Raw genomic sequence first — 16,007 nt, 5'->3', positions numbered from 1 at the left:
CGCTCACCTCTATGGGGCAATCAGATTGAAACTGTGCCGCCTGTCCATTTCCATCCGATCCGTTTTTAGTGGACAGGATCAGATGGCGGCCGGTGTCAGCACACATGTGTCCGCTGACACCCACCCCTCCATAGAAGAGACTGGAGGGTCCGATCAGGTCTGCCTGAAAAATGAACAGGTGGACCTGATCAGACAGCCCGTGCGAAAGGAGCCCAAGTGTATCCAGATGGATTATACCTTGTTTTTTTCAGGACAAATTGGGATTTCATTTGGTGGCACAGAATAGTAAAAAAAAATATATTTTTTTTATAATTTTGCTGTATATTTCTTGCTATTACCATAACCTGAATTTTAACTACTGGTCAATCTGGGATAATAACACAAAGTCAAAATAGCGGCGCTAAATGTTTGTGCAAAAGGAGTATTAAATCCCCTAAAGTGATATGTGACTCACAATTTACAAATGAAAATATAACTGACATGCTAAAATATAATAAATGATAAAGCACTAAATTGACAAATAGCACTCAACACCCTGTGACAAGTGAAGTGATATGATGTAGCTAGTGAAACTACAAAAAAAAAAAATTTTTTTTCCAAAATATAAAAAATAAAGTCCATAAAATATTGAAGAGGATCTATGGTCGATGTGAAGATCTCTTAATCCATTCACCACACCAATGTGTCTGTGATTCCACTCCCCTAAAGAAACGCACTCACCGAATTCCAATGCCTACATTCTCATGTTAGGCTAAAGCGCATTTAAACCACATGGATAGACCCACCCTTTGCAGCTATAACAGCTTCAACTCTTCTGGGTAGGCTGTCCACAAGGTTTAGGAGTGTGTCTATGGGAATGTTTGACCATTCTTCCAGAAGCGCATTTGTGAGGTCAGGCAGTGATATTAGATGAGGAAGGCCTACCTCGCAGTTTCCGCTCTAATTCATCCCAAAGATGTTCTATCGGGTTGAGGTCAGGACTCTGTGCAGGCAAGTCAAGTTCCTCCACCAGAAACACGCTCATCCATGTCTTAATGGACCTTGCTTTGTGCACAGGTCCAAATCTTTTGGTAGAGGAGGGTTATGGTGTGGGGTTGTTTTTCAGGGGTTGGGCTTAGCCCCTTAGTTCAGTGAAGGGAACTCTTAAGGCGTCAGCATACCAAGACATTTTGGACAATTTCATGCTCGCATCTTTGTGGGAACAGTTTGGGGAGGGCCCCTTCCTGTTCAAACATGACTGCGCACCAGTGCACAAAGCAAGGTCCATAAAGACACTTATGAGCGAGTTTGTGGTGGAGGAACTTGACTAGCCTACCCTCAACCCAATAGAACACCTTTGGGATGACTTAGAGCAGAGACTGCGAGCCAGGCCTTCTTGTTCAATAACAAAAAGATGGCCCCTGTCCCCACATATAACTGGCCTTTACAGCAAGGAGCACATGGAAGGGCAAATGCATCAAAGACAAAACCAGAGAAAACTCCCAGCTCAATTCACAAACCAGTCTGCTTCTAGTCCAACATCAGTGTCTGACCTCACAAATGCGCTTCTAGAAGAATGGTCAAACATTCCCATAGACACACGTTGTCCTAAACGTTGTCGATAGCCTTCCCAGAAGTTGAAGCTATTATAGCTGCAAAGGGTGGGCCAACTCAATATTGAACCCTACGGACTAAGATTGGGATGCCATTAAAGTTCATGTGTGTGTAAAGGCATTTCTATCCAACACTTTTGACAATATAGTGTATGTGTATGTTGTTTGTACCCGTAGTACACCACAGAAACAATAGTGTGCCTTTTGCTTTTTTTATCCTACCTAAAACACACTGATACTGACACTCACACTGAAACTAATTTAAACAATACTTTTTTAAACAAAATCCTACCCAGAATATACCTACCCTGACCTTTGACCCTTACCTTGATCCTAACACTAAGCCTGGCACTGACCTTGATCAAGCCTTGATCTAGCTATTTGTTTCTTAATTTTTAAATTTTCTGTATTTTTTTTTTACATCTACATCTCCTGCAAGGAGAGAAAGGTCCAGTGTATCTTCCTCTCCATCCAGGAAGCAAAGTAAACACAGGAGCAGGCTGCACAATTTCTGATACCTGTAATAGCCAATCACAGGCTATCACAGTGATCAGGTCACCCAAAACCGGGAGTACCCGGTCCCAGTCATTAGTAGGAGACCCCTGGGGCTCCCAGTGAAGCCCGGTCTGTGTTCTGGGAGCGCCCTATGCAGCATGCTCCCAGCACAAAGACAGGTACACATATATGCAGCCTCACGGATAAAGACCAACTTCAATGAGGCCGTATATGTGCATATGGTCAGTGAAAAGGGGTTAAAGTTGAAGTTGAATTAAAAATATTTTTGGGTATACAGTACCAGGAATATATCTTACATCTAATAAATAGCATCCAAGGTCCTGCTGATTACTGTAAAAACGATCACTTCAGTGATACTGCATCCTCTTCACTGCAGTTAAGTTTCTGGTTCTGCATGGGTGAACTGCCTCTTAACTCTCTGTAAAGCTGGCCATACACTACTACATTTTCGAACGAACATACATTCAACGATTTGGCGAATGTCGTTCAGAGTGCTTCAAAATTTCATTGTAACTATTTTGGAACATAGGAGCTTACCAAACAAAAAACACATACACTGTTAGAAACTTGTTTGAGACATTTTTTTCATCAAGCTCCTTCAAATTCTCTCATCAATGCAGTTGAAAAGGAACATACTGTAGATTTGACCCCACTAACAACTGGAAAATGAACATTCTCAAAATGAAGATTTTTTAAACTAATTTCTACTAGTATATCGCCCTGCTCATTCTCCCCTTCTGCCCCACATGTTCATTTAAAAAACATCTGGTTTTATTTTTTTACAGAATGCAATGCTTCCTGTGAATGGAGGAGAGACGGATGAGTGACAGGAACCCTTTCTTCCATTCACAGACCAAATAATTAAAGATAAAATACATTTGTTTGGAGGAAGAAGGAATCAGGAGAGTGCTTTAGTTTGTGGTTGTATCTAACGCTTCATGTGGGTCAGTGGTTCTAACATACTAGCAGTGTAGTTGAGTAACCTAATGGACTGACAGAAACCTTTATTGAGCAATTGCTGTTCAGAAATTTATCATTGATATTCAGACCAATAAGAGATCTTTTCTTTTGTGCGTTAGCATATGCATTTTTAAACATCATCCTATAAAAATGACAAACAAATTGCATTTGTATTATAAAAAATAGACTATTTTCCCCAGGTACTGACACACAGAGCTAAACACAAATGTACATCGATTTAATAATAACACACAAATGCAGCCCTCCTCTATTCTTCTAATAGATTGTAATATCTGTTTAAATGCATTTGTGGGATATTGGTATATACTATGTATATATATATATATATAAATACATAACACACATTCAGCTAGAAAACATGTTAATGTCTTATTTGCATTTTTCTAAGTGTCTGAATCGCGAGCAAGGAGTTCAGTGGGTTAAGAAGGAGAGGCTTCCAGCTTTTTTAAAGAGTGATTGCTATTTTGAATACAGGTACGGTAAACTATTTATATCTTCCTTATAACCTTCTTCCTAATGTCTCTAATTGCCATCTACAAAAAAAATAAATATCCTGTTCCTTTAAAGCACGATATACAGCATAGTGCTTGTGCAGAGTCCTGGTTGATCCTGCCTGTTCTTGTGTTCCCCTGTGTGTGCTGACCACGGTCATTATGGCTGCTGATCCATGATACCATGGTCAGTTTATGTCCCTCTATCAGCCCCGCTGTCTCTCCCTCTCCTCCTCTCCCCCTCCCTCCCTGCCTGTCAGCCATTGAGCCAGTGTCGATCTGCTCCTCGCCCCTACCCTCCTGCTGCTATTCTGTGTAGAATACCTCTGTTATATGCAACTATATTGCACAGTGTCTTTGTTTTATAAACATTATGTAGCTCCATACCTTATTGCAGAGCGCTGCTGTGCGGTCTCATGACCGCCCGCTGCTCTCCTCCTGGCTGACATCAAAGGGAAATCTCAGCCCTTCCCGCTGTAGTCCTTAGATCAGGGAAGGAGAGCGGTGGGATGTCACGTGACTGCACAGTGGTGCTCTGAAATAAGGTATTGTGCTGTATCATTTTTATAAGACAAAAACACTGTGCAACATAGCTGCATATAACAGAGGGGATTCTATTAATTACACAGTGTGACTTTACAACCACTTTAGGGCCCTTGCACACAGGGCTGCCTGCTTGCAGTGTGTGCCTCCCTGTGTTTTGGTGCACATTTTACGGGCCCAGGAGGGACAGGTACAGCATCCAGCCCAGCTTTTGCCAAAAGTCTATAGCAGGCTGCGGTTGCGCAGGGCTGAGCGCTGTACCGAGAGTAATTTAGGACCTTGCGCATTCAGGAAAGAAGGTCCAAGACATAGGTCTTCTAGATTCTGCCCCTTCATTCCTGAATGCAGCACAGGGCCCTAAGCGCCACTCAGTACAGGATTCAGCCTCATCCAGCTGCAGTCTGCCATAGACACATGACTATGGTCTGCTTTTATTTGTATAGGTTAAACCTGTTGCTTAAAAATTGTTAGCTGGAGTTGGGTTTTAATTTTTTCTTTCTTACTTACATTCATATAAGACTGCCCTGACCACAAGGTGACAACACTGCTGTGAGATTTCACTACAGAGGGAACAGCATTGTCACCCTGTTAAAGAAAATGGAAAAGTAACTGATCTATTGGCAGGGTCAACAGGTCATTAAACTATATTACATTAACTGTGTTAATGCTATTGGCAGACTGTGTTTCATATATACATTTTATATATATATATATATATATATATATATATATATATATATATATATATATATATATATATATATTTCTACTTTTGCCCAGGGTTGCACTTAGTGGGAGATTTACCAATCAGCTTCCAGATTTTATTAAGCTGAAGGTAATAGCTGATTGCTTACTATGCACAGTTGCACCAAATTCTGTGTGCACCAGTGTTAATAAATCTCCATATTTGAGTTATATTTTATAGTTTGTTTTATTTATTTTTTTTTGCTCATATCACCAGACCTATTCTCTAAGGCCATTCATTTTGTGTAAATACTATACAATATAAAACTGCAAGAAGATGGAGGGAAAAAGCTAAATAATAGCATTTGGAATTTAATAGATTTATTATTTTTGTTGTCCTCTCCTCAACTCTGTGTTATGGAACGCTGGCATAAGAAAGAATGTGTTGGATGTTTTAAGTGTTGTTAAACATTATACGATAAGTGGTCATGAGACACCAAATGTTACCATGGTTACCCGAGGCATGGCTTTGTCAGGCAGCTGTAAAATGTGAGTACAGCAGAAGACCAATAAAGAGGGGAGTGGTGAAGATTTATGTCTGATTTAACAGTTTTGAGGATAATGGAGTCTACATGTTACCATGGATAAAGTATGCAATATTCAGTTTGAATAAAAAGAATTTAAAGATGCATGAGGATGTGAGCAGAAAAACATTGGAGCTGGCTGCATGGGGCTCAGGGGCCAGGGAGTGTTATGTGAATTTAAGGGGGAACTGTTATATACACATGTGTATGTGTGTATATATATATATATATATATATATAGCATTTTAAAGTAACTAAAAAAGTTTCTGTGCATAGTTTGTATTTGTAGATACAATACATACATGGGGTGCTTACTGCAAACAATCCCAAATACTCCACTTTCTAGGGTTCTCACCCCCCTGCACTGACAGAAGGGTGCCAGTTCCAAACAGACCCAAACCAGCTGAAGAATATGATGCAAAGAATAGCAGTGGAGTTGCTCAACTTCAGAGTCTGCAATAGGTTTATTAAAGTTACCCGATTCAAGATAAAACCACCAGCTCCCCTCCTTCGTGTTTCACTCCATCCAGTGCTTAGTTTTAGGGTATGCAAGGAAGCATTTTTCTGCTAGAGCTAACTGATTTAAAAAATAAAACAAAAAAATTGTTACAAATGCACCTGCTAGGCCCCATTCACACCATGACATATGACGCCAGGCCTGTTCTACACACAAATGCGTCATGCACCTCTTTGAGCTTCAAGCCTCTCGTGTTTTTTCGGTTAATAAATTTGTCCTGATTTTCAAAGTAGAAAGTATTCCCATAGAAAGTCATAAGTCTGCATAACTTTCACAATCTGTTCACAGAGCGTAGTAAGCATATGAGATACACATAAACAAGAAAAGCTAAATACTGGTAAACATGGATTCACATACAAATAGGAAGCTGAGTTCTGTACTTTTACCATGAACTGTAGACATGAAATAAAAATGGGAACAGGGAACACCAGGAAGGGAAGGTAGAGCAAAATTCAGACAATTGTTCCGTGTCTTCTTTCACTCCTAACTGCTCACTCACTAAATAGAAAAAAATAAGAATAAACAGAAACAGTTAATAATAGAAGAAAAAAAAAGGGGGGGGGGAGGGAGGTAGGAGACAGAAGTAAGAACTAAACCAAGATCATTGCCATCTTCTCCATGCCCCACACCCCCAACAACCAACTTCATTCCAGTAAGGAATTAGTGTCAAAGGAAGGAGGCATGTAAGATTTAACCCAGGGTTCCCACATTTTATAGAATTGGTAATCATTACTTTGTCTTGCAGTCCCTTTTTCAAATACCATTGCTTTGGAGACTCATTGTGTGACCTCCATGAAAAGAACAGTCTGGCTTACCCATGATCTCTGTTATTCACCATTACAGCCATTTCCTTTGTCTCAATAGGACCTCTGAGCCACTTTGCACTTTATTCTAATTATCCATATATCAGCTGGCATAGCATGTGAGCAAAGGCATGTATGTGACCACTGACATATTTTAGATGTGACAATGTTGTCATTTTATAATGAATTGTGGAGGCCACAATTGGTTTTTGGTTTTTGTATTACATTTCTTTTGCATTCAGTAAAGCTTAGAAGGAGATACTGCTGTTTGCTCTCTTAGCATTTTTGCTTTTAATTCTTGCTATTGTTCTGAGGGCACCACCGGTTGTTTTGATGAGTCAGTCAGTACCCTTCTCTAATTGGTCTGCATATTCATCTGATCAATTTGTATCTCTGTGTTTTTATAGATTGTTATTATCCATGCCCTAACAATTGCCCTTTTTACTACTGTAAGGATATGCATGACTAACTTAAACTGGGTATTGGTGCACTCTGCAGGCTGCTTATTCAGAATGGGTGCCTCCCATGTTTCTTAACAATGAAAAACACTGCAAGCGTGACATAAATATTTTTGAGCATTTTGGATCACGCACAAAATTGTATGATTTTGCAACTATATACAAAACCACCATAGCATGAATGCAGCCTTACTATTTTACTGCTCCCAGGTTTCTTTTGCTCAGACTCCGGTGAAATTTAAATTTTGGACTTTAACGTGGAACACTGTAACAGGAGAGTGAATTCTCTAACTTAGACATTACAACAATGAAAAGCTGATGGAGGTTTTGGCCTTCCTCCACTCCAATAAAAATTGTTTGTTTTTTTGCGCTGTTGTGTTCCTGTTATATCCCCTCACTCCTTCTGGTGATAACATGATTACAGGGCAGAACGAGAATTGTTCCCAATAAGGCCCCAGCCAACAATAACATCTTTTTGTAAAGTGCATCTGAATGAATTATTTAATCCCTCTGCAACTCATACATCAATATTATTTTACAATTTCTTCTTTATATATATGGCTATACTTTAGTCAACATTGCTTTTTTACCCAACAGCCATTTAAAAACCTTTTAAAGCTATTAAGCAGGACCGTGTTGGCAATGTACATTGTTCACAGCTGTTTTAACAGCATATATATATATATATATATATATATATATATATATATATATATATATATATATATATAGAGTTTTCTACATTCTCAATTCTATAACACAACTGATGTCAATATCTAAAGTATATTTAGTGCCAAATAAAATATGACAGGGGTTAAAACACTTCTTCATTCCATCCAAAACTAAAAAAAAAACGTTTTGGCTATAGGTATACTTTATGACTCTTTAAACAGTCTTTTTAGGCTCAACACACAGTTCTCTTTGATGCAGATATATAAATCCTTTGCCTTGCCAAACAAGGTCTCATTAATTGTGACTGTGGTTTTCATTTACTGTCAAATTGAAAAAGTTCTCAGTTGGCTATTTATAGATGTGTTGGTATTTTCTCTTTACTACATGCTCTTTATATACTATTGTTCCTTAATCCACATATTGTAATCACTGTCTAATTATAAAAACCTTCTTGCTGTTGCAAAAGGATAGAATCTAAAGCTGCCCATAAATGGATCGAAATTTGTCCAGTTCAGCAGGGACTGGACGAATTCCGATCCATGTATGGCCACTGTGGTTGAACAGAAAGCGATCCTCCAATCAATATCTGTACAACAGCCCTGTTGAATTTAAGACAGTAAATCAGTTTGGGGAGACTACCATAGCATCAGAATACATTGATCAGCGCTGAAGTCAATAACTATAGCTTGCTTCGCTGATTAGTGTATTTTGACAGCAAGAAAGTCTCCCCAATGTCAGAATACAATGACACAGATGGAGGATTCCCCCATCCACATTGAATGTATGAATGGGGGAATTGGGTCAATTGAATTAAAAAACGGAACCATATATGACCAGCTTTAAAAACTGTTCTTAAAGAAATACAATACACTCATTGACAATTGACCTTCCACTAGAGTTGCAAATAGGTCCAGTAATCTATTGTATCTTTGCACTAGGCAGTGTGTAACTTCTAAACACATTTTAGACTTCCTCTGACCTCTTTAATAGGGATGAGCCCGATGTTCGAGTTGAACGTAAGTTCGACTCGAACATTGGGTGTTCGCCCGTTTGCCGAATTTAGAACATTATGGGGCATTCGCAGCAAATTCGATTGCCGCAGAACGCCCTATAATGCACTGCAATCATGGCTCAGGGGGCTAAGTCCACTCCCCACACTATACAGGTCTGGTATGGAGTTTAAAGGAATCCCATGCCAAAATTAAAAAAAAATGGCCCCCCAAAATCCATACCAGACCCTTATCCGAACATGCAACCTGGCAGGCTGCAGGAAAAAGGGGGGGACGAGAGAGCGCCCCCCCTCTTAAACCGTACCAGGCCACATGCCCTCAACATGGGGATGTTGATGGGGACAAGGGCCTCATCCCCACAACCCTTGCCCAGTGGTTGTGGGGGTCTGCGGGTGGAGGGCTTATCGGAATCCGGAAGCCCCCTTTAACAAGGGGGCCCCCAGATCCCGCCCCCCCTATGTGAATGGGTATGGGGTATTGTACCCCTATCCATTCACCAAAAAATTGTCAAAAAAGTTAAAATGACAGGAGACAGTTTTGGACAATTCCTTTATTAAAAAAAAAAAAATGGGTCCAGCGATGTCCATCCAACTTCAATCACGGTCCTGATGGTCCCGAGGAACCCCCCCCCCCCCAAGAAAACGGAAAACTCTGCCTCCATGGCTATATAAGAGCTGTCAAAGCAAAAATATGGCAGTCGCGGGGACGCCTCCCACGGAGGCGGAATTTTTTTTTTCGGGACTGTCGGCACCATGATTGAAGATAGATGGACATCACGGGACATTTAAAAAAAAAAAAATTAACAAGGAATTGTCCAAAACTGTCTCCTGTCATTTTTACTTTTTTTTTTTTACACTTTTTTAGGTGAATGGGTAGGCCATTTTTGGTGCGGGGTTCCCCTTAATATCCATACCAGACCCGAAGGGCCTGGTAATGGACTGTGGGGGGGGTGACTCACGTAATTTTTGTCAATGATTTTTTATGTATATTGCCAGGATTCGGGAATACATTAGTCGCAAGCAATTCAGAGAAATAGTAAGAGATACATGTCCCCTGGGGCAGTACCCGGGTCCCCATACACTTTTTATGGCAATAAATTGCATATAAGCCTTTAAAATTAGCACTTTTGATTTTTCATGTTTGTGTCCCATAGAATTTAATGGTATTCGCACAAATGTTTTGTCTGTTCGCATGTTCTGCTGCGAACCGAACTGGGGGGGTGTTCGGCTCATACCTACTCTTTAATAGCAAGAGAATGGAGATCCGATAGATACAATGAGAAATGGATATGATGACTGGTTGTCGATATAATTATTTATGAAATGATATAGGAAGCTGGCAATTGGGTAAAAGAATTGTGAATTGTATTTGCTACAATGTATCCGCTTGGGAATGGAGAGGTATTAACAAAAAAACAGTCAGTACCTTCCGCTGTTGTGATTGTTACATGCAAATCTCAACTATTCCTGCAACAGTCAAGTTTCTTGCCTCCCTTCTTACCTTCCAAGACTCCCTAGTGGTCAGTGAGAGTGACTATGACAGTGATGGCGAACCTTGGCACCCCAGATAATTTAGAACTACATTTACCATGATGCTCAACTACACTGCAGAGTGCATGAGCATCATGTAGTTCCAAAACATCTGGGGTGCCAAGGTTCGCCATCACAGGACTATGATAAGACAGAACCAATAAAGAGGCCTGGAAGTTGAATAGAAGTACAACATGCTGAAAAATGCAAAAAGACTGTGAAAAACGTGGCTATTCAGCGTTTTCAGCGTTTTTGAGCCGTAAGCTTTTGTGGAAGTATAGATCTTCTAAAGAAAAGCTAAAAAACACTACAGTTAAACGCTGAAAAACGCTAAAAAACGCTCAAAAACTTCTTTTACAGCTACAACTTTCTACAGCTAATGCTTCTGGTGTTTTTATAATGTCCAGTGTGCATGAGCCATACAGGAAAAATGTAGACTGGCATATTATTTAGTTACCTCTATCTTTGGATGTACTGATAGTTTTGATGTGCAGTTTTTACTGGAGGTAAGCTCTGCTTACTTATTTTTTTCATGAAATACTTTGTTGAATTGCAAATATTTGTGACATGTTTAATGGTTTAGTATAAGATGCCTGATACCTTTATTTTCACAAAGAAACAAATGAGTGGTGGCAGAAAAAATCCCAAGTGGTTCATTGAGTCTTTTTTTATTTTTATGTCTGAGTATAGATCTTTGTTTGCCCCAAGCATGTCTGAATCCACCTAAGCCTAGTACACACCTGTCCTTTTTTTTTTTTTTTTTTTAACGAAAAAAAACATTACCAAATAGTATAAAAAAAAAAACCTGTCAGCTCCGGAAGAACCGCTTTACTAACCATGAAATGTTAGTACTGCCATCTCCCCTGCTGTGTGCTATTGTGTTCTGACAGGGGGATGGCCTCCCTACCATTAGCTGAGAGCTCTGATCGGGAGCCAATCAGCAGACCTTTTTCAGTCATACCCCATCGGACCGGCTGCAGTACACACGGGCCGAATGTTGGCCGGTTTCTATTGAACTGGCCGATGCCGCCCGACATTCGGCCCGTGTGTACTAGGCTTTACTGTTGACCGATTCACTACCTCTGCTAGAAGTCTATTCCAACCATCAACTACTCTTTCAGTAAAATAATACTTTCCAATGTTAGCTTTGAACTTTCCTCCTACTAGTTTGAGGTCATGTCCCAGTGTTCTTGATCTTAGGCTGGTCATAAATTTTTAAATTTTCTTGTGCAATTTTTCTTTCGATTTACCAAAACCATATACTATGAGGTCAAACCTAAACACTTTCAATTTGTATGCATTCAGGCAGGCCCTTGCACTACATAGCTGAAGGTAAATCTAAAGAAAATTCAACAAGAAAATTTGTATAATGTATGGCCAGCTTTAGCTTCATATTGAAATTACTGCCCTCCTGAACCTTATTCACACCTTTAATATATTTGAAGGTTTCATTAATATCTCCCGTTTACCTCCTTAAAGAAACATGAATAGACAACTGCTAGGCAGTGTAGAGGATAAATCCAACGCAAGAAAAATGTTTTCACTTCTATTGGGTCTAGTGAAAGTGGCAATTTTTTTAACTTATAACTATAACTTTTTTTTTACATAATATGTCATGGAGTCAATAATTGCTAAATGCATATATAAATTAAACTCCAGGTTCTCAATTCTTTCATACTTACAGTAAATAAAGGTTAATGGTCCCTTTGGCTTTTCCTTTTGGTGGTTTCAGACTTGCTAAGCTGATGTCCCAGGTAAAAGTGAGGCATACAGGAGTGAGTTTACAGCTTGATCCTCAGTACCAGCCTTGGATACACAAACGAGAGGTAGAGCCATCCCCATCCCCACAAACGGAAAATGAGGAACTCATGAAGAAATTCTTTGTTACTCTTGGACAGGTAATGCCCAGCTCCAGCCAAAACTTTTTGTAATGAGATAGATATAAACTATTGAATATGGAGACATTTATTTGACCTGCATGCAGCTGTTGTAAGCTTTTTTAAGTTTTAGTGATGCAAGGTATAAAAAACCATGGCTTCTGTGCAGTAGAATGAGGTATGATATGAAGTATAAATCCCTTTCTTTTTATGGCATGTGATGGAAGTGATGACACGTACATACCTCCTGTTTAATATATCAGTACTGTAATATATGTATTTTTTACTAGAGGGTTATTGGTTTCTCTTGGCCTACCTCAATGTAACCTGGTTTTACTATCTAGTTTCTCAATAAGCACAGTTCCATGGAAGCCGTGATTTCTATATTTTGCAATGAAGATAGATAGCAAATCTGAAACAGCTGCAGGTATCGTGGATAAATTGGTCTATATTTAGGCTGTATCTGGCTATAAAACCATGATTCTGGATGAATTTTTGGCCATTTAGGAATGATTTTTATTTCTTCTTCCACTATAGTAAAATAAAGGATAAGCCCCTTGTTTGGATTTGTGAGTAAGTGATGATGATATGTGAATACCTTCAGTTTTATTACAATGCTGTATTAGTTATTCTCTCATAATATAGATTTGTTATTTAGGAGAACTGTGATAATTCTGAAGTCTGTGGTTGACCGGTTGAATATTTAAGTTTATGTTTTTCCCAGGCTTCTTTTACCCAGACAAAAGAATGGTTTACAATAGCAAAGCAAAATGAGCCTACTACAACCACTGATTCATCTTTTGGACCCATCACCTGGGAGCCTGCACATGGTAGACCTTCACTGTACAATGGATATAATGGTAATCAAGGTAAGTAAAAATGCATTACCTACAAAGCACTTTCAGAGCCAATGATGATCAATTTGGTCAAAATCCTAGCAAAAATAAGGCTTAGTATATCCAGGTTTAACATACCCAGCAAGTGTATGTCTAGATGTTGTCTTTTTACCTTGTTCCTGTAGTGAGAAATAGCTTTTATTACTCCCTGTGACATCAGTACCAGGCTTGTGAAATTCTTGCAGGGGCAACTGCTGAGAGCTCAGTCCCTATTGATGTATGTGTGCCCCAGAACTACATAGTTACATATAGTCACATAATAGGTGAGGTTGAAAAAAGACGCAAGTGCATCAAGTCCAACCTATGTGTGTGATTATATGGCAGTATTATATTGTATATCTGTCATGTACCTGATGGTCGAGCCCACTTATGCAGGGAGCAGCTTCTAGTATACCTCTGGATTGAGAACCCCTGATAGAGCAGACAGGGGCTCGGGAGTGCCTAATGGGTTGCAGGTACAGGGGCTGATCCGGACTTCTGATGTGCTGCGAGGAGACCAGTTGCGGACTGGAGCAGGGACCCTGAAGGAGGCAGGAGCAACAGGAAGCTGGAAGCTGTACTAGGTGAGGAGGTGTATTGTAGTCCCGGAGAGGCAAGCTGGTAACTGAAGACTGCGGACAGCACGGAGGTGTAGCAGTTCAGGAGGAACAGCAAGGAGGACCAGACTGACAGCTGGAGGCAACAACAACTGGGAGGTGTTCTGTAGTTTGGAACACAAGCAGGTGTTGACTAGTTCTGTATTTTGTGCATACACCTCAATCATTGTAGTAGTATGGACATATACATATCTAGATCTGAGAGATCTTACAACAAAGAGGTAGTTCGTTCCGCAATACACATTTATTAATAGGGTTACATAATCTATACAAAGTACACACCCAACAGTATTTACAACACAATGTACAGTGTAGGTCTCCTGGCTTACATGGTATTTACAAATTACCCACAACACCCATATTTACAGTACAGTATAAAATACAAGTATATTAGATTACCTGTTAACTTCAGGTCAGCCCATGGTGACTGCTGTCTGTTCCCACACCAAAGAGTGAGTTAGCTTGGTCACAATGCATTATATCCCCCCCCTCCTTTCTGTCGTGTGGCTAATATAATTCTCCCTAATTGGTCACTGTACCTAGTAAATGTATATTGGGCACAGCCTGATTGGATGAGTCAAAGAAGGCTGTTGTTTACTACCCAGGGAAGATGTTCTCAGGGAGAACAAAAGGCCAACCTTTGAAGTTGAACTAATTACAATAACACCAACACAACACTCAGTATTTTAAATATATTTCCCTCTAACTGAAATATATTTCTAATTGCAATATTTTACAGCGATTAATGGAGATTTCACATAATCCCATAAGGCAACAGATGGCCCCTTGTGGCCAGTTGAAAATATGAGACTCGGCCACACCTAGAATAATGGTTTATGTGCAATCTCCTTCAATATCTGGCACGTTTGACTTTGTCCTCTGAAATGAAATAAAACTCTTTGAGAAGAAAAAAAAAAACTTTTAAACTCTCCATCTCTACAGTTCACACTTCTGGATCCCAGTATTGGTAGTCATCACTTGTTCTGGATGTCATAAGTCCAAAATAGAAATCATGAGAAGCAGCACCAAAACAAAACAATAAGGAGAAAAAAAAAACAAAAACATGAGGATCCTTGTTCTCAACAGTCCAATAATAACAATAGTCCGATAATAACAGTACGAAAGTCCATAAGGCGAATCTGGTCCTGTTGCCCTTGCTTCTGGGAAGGCCTTCACTGGTGATTCCAAGTGGATACAGCATACAATAATACCCTGGGGACCAGCTTTTCCTGGCTTTCTAAGATTATACTTTATTAATGTGGACAAAGGTAGAGAAATAAAAACACAAGTACATTTAAAACATATGCATTCAACTGAATGCTTGTCTGGAAAGTCTGAGCCGTAAGGACCTTTGATTAGAATTGTCATAGATATACTGCGACATAGTAATGAGACCCCTTTCCCAGTGACATGTGTAACAATTTGAATGGTTACGCACTTCAGCCAGGTGTCTGATTTTCATCCCCCCATCTTTCTTCCTCCATTGTCATATGCCTGCAAGTACCTCTGCCCCACCTTCTGTGGAATACCACGTTGTGTGTGCGTGTATGACCCTTCACGTGTTCCGGGGAGTTTTGTTGCCATCGCAACTCACCACTAACTCCTTTTACTGAAACTGGGTACAGTTCAACCTTGGCTGGTGCCAAACCTTTGGGCATATAGCTCCGTCCTTGGCTACCGTGTGTAGCTACTGTATGAATCCTGCCTTTAGCAGGCTACGGAAGAGGTCATCACTTTAAGAGTTTTCAGTGCAGATTAGGCAGTGTCGCCTATGCAGACCAAAATAACTTGATTTCAGAATACGGATAAGTGTGATGTCATCAGTCACTAGTGGCTTCAGGAACAATCAAACTAAATTACTCTTAAGTACAATTGTACTATACTCCCTGCTATTTGCCAATCACTATGAGTCTCACCAGTCCCAGTATATCTATATGATATTCACACAATGCTCTTTGAACTTAGTTATGGCACGAAAAAGAAAACTGACCAACAAACAAAAAATTGATCAATGACCACATATGATGACTGCCCAATATTAGAACTGTAGAGAGGATTGTATGTCACATATACACAGAAAATAGTCACATGACTGTTGCTAACACCCAGGTGTTACTGTCATATTTGGTAATAGCTACAATCACATACATTTATATAACAATTATCCAATGTCGAAAGAGAGAAGAAAAACTGTTGGAACTTGGTCCATCCCCAAAATGCTGTAGGGAAGCTTTAATATTCTATATCAACATTTCTAA

General features: G+C 39.7%; 1 protein-coding gene across 2 annotated transcripts in view; it reads left to right on the top strand.

Moving 5' to 3' along the window:
* The window catches only part of RGS22 (regulator of G protein signaling 22), a 159,579-nt gene that overhangs the window by 16,952 nt on the left and 126,620 nt on the right, over positions 1-16,007 (top strand). For both annotated transcript variants that reach the window (XM_073632037.1, XM_073632036.1), the window contains exons 5-7: positions 3,478-3,563; positions 12,113-12,278; positions 12,982-13,126. In XM_073632037.1, coding sequence (XP_073488138.1) covers positions 3,478-3,563; positions 12,113-12,278; positions 12,982-13,126 — 397 coding nt within the window. The remainder of the gene's footprint in view (positions 1-3,477; positions 3,564-12,112; positions 12,279-12,981; positions 13,127-16,007) is intronic.

This window comes from Aquarana catesbeiana, linkage group LG05, assembly GCF_042186555.1.
Source record: "Aquarana catesbeiana isolate 2022-GZ linkage group LG05, ASM4218655v1, whole genome shotgun sequence".
NCBI lineage: Eukaryota > Metazoa > Chordata > Amphibia > Anura > Ranidae > Aquarana > Aquarana catesbeiana.
Note: the sequence above shows the minus strand (reverse complement) of the source record. Positions and strands in the feature narration are given on the sequence as shown.